Source organism: Meleagris gallopavo, chromosome 7 (assembly GCF_905368555.1).
Source record: "Meleagris gallopavo chromosome 7, MGAL_WU_HG_1.1, whole genome shotgun sequence".
NCBI lineage: Eukaryota > Metazoa > Chordata > Aves > Galliformes > Phasianidae > Meleagris > Meleagris gallopavo.
Window position 1 is genome coordinate 27,910,025 of NC_139410.1, and position 7,047 is coordinate 27,917,071.

At 50.7% G+C, this 7,047-nt stretch overlaps 1 protein-coding gene across 1 annotated transcript; it reads right to left on the reverse strand.

Moving 5' to 3' along the window:
• Positions 1 to 2,715: 2,715 nt before the first annotated feature.
• On the reverse strand, positions 2,716 to 5,838 carry TMEM37 (transmembrane protein 37). The gene is made up of 2 exons (XM_085228821.1): positions 5,663 to 5,838; positions 2,716 to 5,128 (listed from the first exon to the last, which is right to left on the reverse strand). Exons 1-2 carry the CDS (start codon positions 5,681 to 5,683, stop codon positions 4,556 to 4,558), a joined length of 594 nt encoding a protein of 197 aa, XP_085084947.1. The 5' UTR covers positions 5,684 to 5,838; the 3' UTR covers positions 2,716 to 4,555.
• Positions 5,839 to 7,047: the final 1,209 nt, after the last annotated feature.

The following is a 7,047-nucleotide window of genomic DNA, read 5'->3' on the forward strand; positions in this document are numbered from 1 at the left end:
TAGCCTTATTTTCTCACTGGCCCAGAAAAGCTGCAATATGACCAAGGAGAGTGAAACAACCTCTACATACCCTGTCTGAGAATTGAATATTTGCAACTCAAGCCAAAGCAGCTGCTTGTTTTAAACGTAAGTGCCTTCTTCTGGAATAAATGAAGAAATACGTATCCAGAGATCTAATCAAGTGTAATTAAGCAGTTCTGATGCAATTATTTGCTATCCTAGAGCCTGGCCCAGCAGTGATGGCACAAGGTTGGGTGGAGCTTGGGCTGAACAGGCCTGATCAATCTGCAGAACTGCGTCTCCATAAAACCTCACTGATATCAGCTGGTGTTGGCAGTCCTCAGAGCTTTGGGAAGAGCAGATCCATGAGGGCAGGAGCCAGAAGTGGGTAGCCCCATCCCTAGCACCACATAGTAGGTGGTGGCAGCTCACCAACCTTCTGCATGGACAACGTAAAAACACTCTCCCCTACTAGGGATCTCTGTGATGAGCAGCACTAATAGATGAGTGGTAATGGTCTTGAGTTGTACTAGGGAATCTCAAAGTTGGTTATTAGGAAAACTTGCTTCTCAGAAAGAATGGTGATGCAGTGGCACAGGCTGCCCAGGGAAGTGGTGGAGTCACTGACCCAGCAGGTGTTCAAGAACCATGAAGATGTGGCACTGAGGGACGTGGTCAGTGCGCATGGTGGGAGTGGGTGAAACGCTATAATGTGATGGAAAGCACAGCAATAATAGTAGGTTAGCAGTCTTAGGCTGCAGCCAGTGGGGACAAACTGAAATGCAGCAGCTGCAAAAACAAAGGAAGAGAAAATCAGCTTACCTTTGGAAGGCCTTTAGTAGGCAGGGATCTACAGCAAAATACCCTCACCTCTGCTGCCAACCCTTAAATGAGGTCTGGAAAGGGATGGATCCTGGCTCAACCCCTTCTGGTCACTCAGAGCATTGCTTGCACCTGAGCTCCCCTGGGTTGGCCCTGCCTTCCCACCAGGTGCTCAATCACTGCTTCAAGCTGTGACTTAGCATTTCTGCTACAATGGGTCAGCAGTTGGACTGGGTGATTTTAGAGGTCTCTTCCAGATTCCATGATTCTATGAACAGAAAAGAAAAGAGCCACTGATCTGTGGGATCTCTGAGATGCTTGCACATAGATGAAGAGTAACAGGGAAGTAAATTTCAGTGAGCAATATAAAAACCAAGAGATAAAAACCACCCATTTGGGTTCAGAGCACAGAGACTCCAGATTCAATGCCCTGAAATTACCAACACAAAGGCTGAGCGTGAACTCCATATTCAGCACTCACTGATTTTCCCCTTCTCAATACTTGCTCCTCAGTATTCAGTGCACAGAAGGCGTTTGTTATCAGTGTACCCTCTTTCAGACAAGCAGTTTAATATCCTCCTAGGATGCTGGTGCAAAGCCTGTAACAACTTCTGGCTATTCACTCCAAGTCACCCAAGAGGCTGTGCAGCTCCACAGACAGCAGCTCCTTCAGCCCTAACAGCAGTACCATGAAATGTAAGGCTGAATTTAAGAGGAAGTGATCGATGATTTTTTTTTTTCTCCCAACACAGCAACAAGGAAGTTCCCAACAAAACTGTCAGAAGCCAAAAGCAGTACTGCTTTGCAATGAGTTGCACAACATTTCGCTGAGCACTGAGGGAGCTGCAGTGAACTGTTTCAGAAGAGGGGTTGTGCCAGTTCACAGGGGTTGGAGCCCTGGCTGGAAAACAAGTGAAACCACATGAAGGAGATGGGTTAGAAGGGCCTCTATCTACTCAGCACTGGGAAGGAAAATCCAGGCAAGGGTAGCAGACTTCCTGTAACACGTTCACCAGAGCCACAAAGCCAAACAATGCTCAGCCCACAAATCAGGCATCCCTCAATGCACAGCCCACAGAGCTGATGTGGGCTGAAAATCAAAGTGGCACTAGCAGTTCAGGATACGTTCCTAGCTGGTATGGCCTAGACCATTATTTCTTCATTCTTATCCACTAGCAATGGTTTGTGCACAAGTTTCCAATTAAAATTAGAAACACAGAAAGTCAGAACAGCTCATTAACAGGAGGCAGTGTTCATTGCTTTGCTTTTAAGAGATACTAAACCTTACAAGATAGATCAATGGCCTCCCATCAGGACAGCACCAGGTGATAATTAACTTGCTTGAGATTACATAAAGCAATGCAGTGGTGATGCTGGAAACTTATATTCCTTGCATTTAGCTAAACCTACTAGCACTGCAAGCCTTAAATAAAACCTATGTAAATACATCTGTACTCAGATAACAGTTCTCCAGGCCAAATGAGCACAGCTGGAGAAAGAAGAAGGATGCTCCAGACACAGGGTGCGGTGTGGGAAAAGGGAAACAGAGGACACAGGAAGGAGCTCTTTAGCTGGTAAACATACCACATGCAGCAGGAAATCATTCAGGCCTGTGAGGTTATCTCTGTTTCCCACAAAACACAACTGACCTCTCCTTGTTTCATAATACAAGCAAACAGGCTGTGTGGGTTGGTGTTTGAGACGGAGGGGAATGGAAAGGGGTGTTCAGTGGCTGTGCAGCCACATCTTCTGGGGGAGCTCAGCAAAGCATCAAGCTGACATGTTTCCTGAGTGAACACACAGAACTGTGCCTGGGTGCTACATTAGCCCTGCTCACCCCTCCTATCCCTTAAACCTGCATTCCAACCTCTACCTATAAAGAGGGAATGACAATTCTGTTATTTCAAATACATTTATTAAACAAAGTTCAGCATTATTGCTCAGCGCTTCCATAGGCTTCAGAAAATGAACAGTCACCAACTGCTCTGCAAGTTGCTGTGTGTAAGGACAGCTCTGAAACAATCAGCTCTGTTTCATAGTGTTTTGCCACCAAAATGCACTTTCACCCTGCACTGGTAAGTCAAGCAGTATTATACTAAACCAGTCAGAAAAAAACTTTTGGTATTTTCCCTTGAGGATTCCTACCCCCAACAAAAGAGCTCTTCTGGAGGGAGCAGAGGGCATCTTCAAATCACTCTCAATTGCAAAAAGTCTTGCAAGAACATAAAGGCCAATTGACATCTGTCTCCCCTTCCGGGGCAGGAGGCACCAGCCGGGGCACACTGCACCCTTCCCCAGGACTGGGGCTGCAGGCAGCGTCCCACAAACAGTTCAGTTCTAATAGCAAATGCTACCAGGAAGGCATTCAGTGAGGACACACCCAGGTTTCTGGGCAAGGGGGGATTATCCTGCCCAGCACGGGGACTCAGCCACCCCATAACCACAGGGTGCAGCCATCTGGGACTGGACTTCGTCGACTTTGGGGCAAGAAACCTGACCAAGCCCTAAGGCTTAGGACTGCTTACAAAAAATTCCAACTTGAAGCTGCTGATTTGTGCCTCCCATGGCCTTCCTGCTATAATGTTTTTGTCTCAGGTAAAAAATTGGGTTCAATTGCATGGAAAGTAAGAATCTTGCTCAACAGCTATCAAACTACAGAGATGAAACACATAGAATCACTTGTCCTAAAATGAAATACAAGCTGTTCTAGCAGCAGATACAAAAGTCATTCAATCAGAGGCCCTCAAATACTCTGAGCACATTTATCTCAGAGTCAACAGCAGTGTACGTGGGAAGGGCTGGATGCATTTGGGGCAAACAACTGACGAGGTCTTTTGCTGAGGTCTTCATCACACACCGTGGGGAACTTCAAAGCTGCAGAAGTTTCAGAGATTAACTGGGGCACTGGCAGGGAGTGACCAGCCTCCATGGACTTCCACCAGCTGCGGCAGGTCAGAGCTCTTCGCATCATCTCTTCCTCCAAGGTGAATCAAGGGCTTGTTCTGACCAGGAGGACCTACAGTTCTCTCTGCCCAGAAGACTCACCTAGAGGATGAGCTCGTTGCATATTGATTCTGATGATCGAAACATCCCAGCAAAGTGGTGTATGACAGGACGTGGCCAGCCCAGCCACGGTGCCCACCCAACCAGGGGGATAGAAAAGAACCCAGGATGAGCAAAGTCCCATCACAGCAAACTATATATGGGGCTGTGGGGTGGCCACCAATCTACAGAGGATGGGACAGATGCAGGGAACGCAGCAGCAGAACACAACACGGGATCAGATTGAGATCTGCATGCCTTCTCTTTCAAAAGGGAAAAGAAGGAGCAGGACCCAGCAAAGATTTTCAGTAAGCTGTGCCAGTACGCACAGCCAGGCACAGGCACATCCCTGAGATATAACAAAGCCATGAGGTACACTGGAGTTGGATCACATGTGAGCTCCAGAGTGTGGGGAGAAGCCCAGTGGTACTGAACCACAGCAGCACAGGCTGGGTAAGACCCAGGGCTGAGCCCGCTGGTGGAGGCTGCAGCCTGCTGCCCTCGGCATGCTCAGTGGAGGTTTCCTCCTTCCAGAGAGCCACGTGCTGCCGGCAGCCAGCCCTAGTCTGTGCCTGCCATGCTGCTCATGCAACGTAAGGCACCGTGTCCTTTTCAAACTTCATTAGGCTCCCTTTTCTTCCAGTCTAATTGGCAAAGCTGATTACGCAAAGGCAGAGCACACCCTTTGCACCTAGATCTTCCCTGCCCCATTCCGGGGCTGCGTTATGCTGTTGATGTGGAGCCCGCTGATCCCGTTGAGGAAGAAGAGGAAGGCGGCAATAAACTCACACCAGTACGTCAGCGTGAAGCCTGTGAAGGTGAGATGATCCTTCATGAGGATCAGGAAGCTCAGAACCCCCGTGGCAGACAGTAGAAACGAGCCGAGGATGAGCACCGAGCCCATGGACCACTTCCTTCTTGAGCTGGCATCTTCGCAGACTTGGGAGACCATGAGGAGCTCCAGGCCGAAGATAGCCACGGCCACGGCGGAGGACACCATGCTGCGGATGAGGATCATGCCCACATTGAGTCCCTCCACACGGGCCAGGCGCAGGTCAGTGACGCACCGCGGGGCACTGTCATTGCCGATGGCACAGAAGTGCCACAGCCCAAAGAGCTCCCCATTCGCCAAGAGCCAGCGGCCATCACAGACAGAGATGGATGAGAGGACCACAGCGATGGCCAAGCACAGGATGATCAGGCTCCGGATGAAGGTCTCGAAGAAGGCTTTCTGGGGCCTCCTGTGTGCCAGCAACCTCTGTGCCTGAGGGGGAGGAAGGGAAGGAGCAAAACGGGAGTTATGAGAGCTGTGTTAAGCTGAAATGAGGCCAGATGGATGAAGTCTGGGGATTTATAGGAACGATGCCAGTGGTCGAAGTGCCGTAGGTTGGCCACACCATGCCACAACATAGTGACAGGTTGTGCCTAAGGCATAAGAAGGCAACACTGCCCTTCAGGCTTCCTGGCATCACCAGGTGTGCTTGGACCCGGCTTTGCATGCCACACTGAGCTGCCTCCTGGCAGGACTGGGTGAGCAAAGAGCCCCAGGCAGGACAAAGCTGGCAGCTCTAAGCCTGGCTCTGCATCCCCGGGTCTGGGGCTCTGCTCTAGGACATTGCTCACCGAATCCCACCAAGTGTGTCCACGGTGCCGCTAAAGACCTCAAGCAGCCCCACCAAGGGAAGCAGTACCGAGACCGGTGAACACCGAGAGGTCCGCCCGGAGCAAGAGTCCCCCGTCGGGGCAACGAGTGCTGCACCCTGCCGGCCCCGCCCGCCTTCCCCCCGCCCGGCCCTACCTGCGCCCCGATGGCCGTCATGCTGCCGCCACAGCTCGCCGCCAAGTCGCTGGGGCGGGCTGCGGCCGCGGCTCTTTATGGCCCCGGGGGCGGTGGGCTGCCCGCCCGCTCCGCCACGCCCGCGGGGCCGGGGCGCCCTACGGGCCCTCCCGCGGCTGAGTCAGCGCGGCAGCGGCGGGCGGAGCTCAGCTCAGCGCTCCGGGACCGCGGCTCCGGGCTGTGCCCCGCGTCCCCGCTCGGAGAGCCGCCCCGGCACCACGCAAAACCTGGGGCTGTGCTCGCTCTTATCGGATCCCGGTGCACTTCTCGTTACCTGTCTCCACCTGTGCTGTCAGCAAAAAGGCTCTGCTCGTAAAGTTTTATGCCCTGGTTCTTTTTCTTACGCGTGGTTTGTTATCTTGTGAATTACCGATCCCTTTCTGCAGCAGTAGCACCAGCTGTACCCGCTCCAACACCGATGGGTATAGGAGTGACTGTGCCCACAGCCCTGCTCCAGGTCCTTGCCGGAGCAAGCCAGCCGTCCTGTGCTGATGGTCTGCATGCAGACTGATGGCAGCTGGACACAGGCAATAGTTATCTCTCACTGCTGGGATTTGGCTTGAGCTGTTTCCTGCAGCGTTATTTCTAGTATTTTTTCTTCTAGAGTGAAAAACATGTTTACGTTGGGTTTTGCAGTTCACATTTTAATGATAATTCTGACCTTATTCTTCCTCTTGTCTTACAAAAGCTTTAACTTACTTGTTTCTCTTCCAAGCCATATACACGATTGCATTGTATTTCTATCAAACGCTGCTTTGGGATTTTCCTCTTCTGCAACATGTGGTGGATTTATGCAGGGTCTGCTGTTAAAGCTTCCTCTGTAGCCTTGTGCTCTGCGCCAGTTTTTTGCTTCCTGAACTTGTTTCCAAGTGAAGCTGATGCTTGCTATGTCCCTTTCATTTCATGTTCACCATGAGCGTGCTATTTGTTATACAAGTTAAGCAGTATTTCCACAGCTGCACTGAGACTCGCTGGTACAATTTCTGTTATATTTCCAGCTTTAGAGTTCTAGATTTAATAACACTTACTGTGGGTTGGAATCTCACACAGGCTGTGCTGTCTCATAGGGCCTGAATTTTGGGTGGTCCATCCTGGAGCCTGGGCTTGGACTCAATGATCCTTACGGGCCCTCTCTGACTCAGGACATTGCATGCTTTGCTGAAATGGACAAACACTGCTTGCACATGAAGGTGCAGCCAGGCAGAATGCACCCACACTCAGTGGCTAAAACCTCGCAGGACTGATGCTTCTGTACCATAGGCTCAGTTCTGCAAAGCGCTTGGACTCCTAATTAACAAAATAATTAAGCGTAGATCTAACTTTAACACTTGTGTTTTCCTAATGGC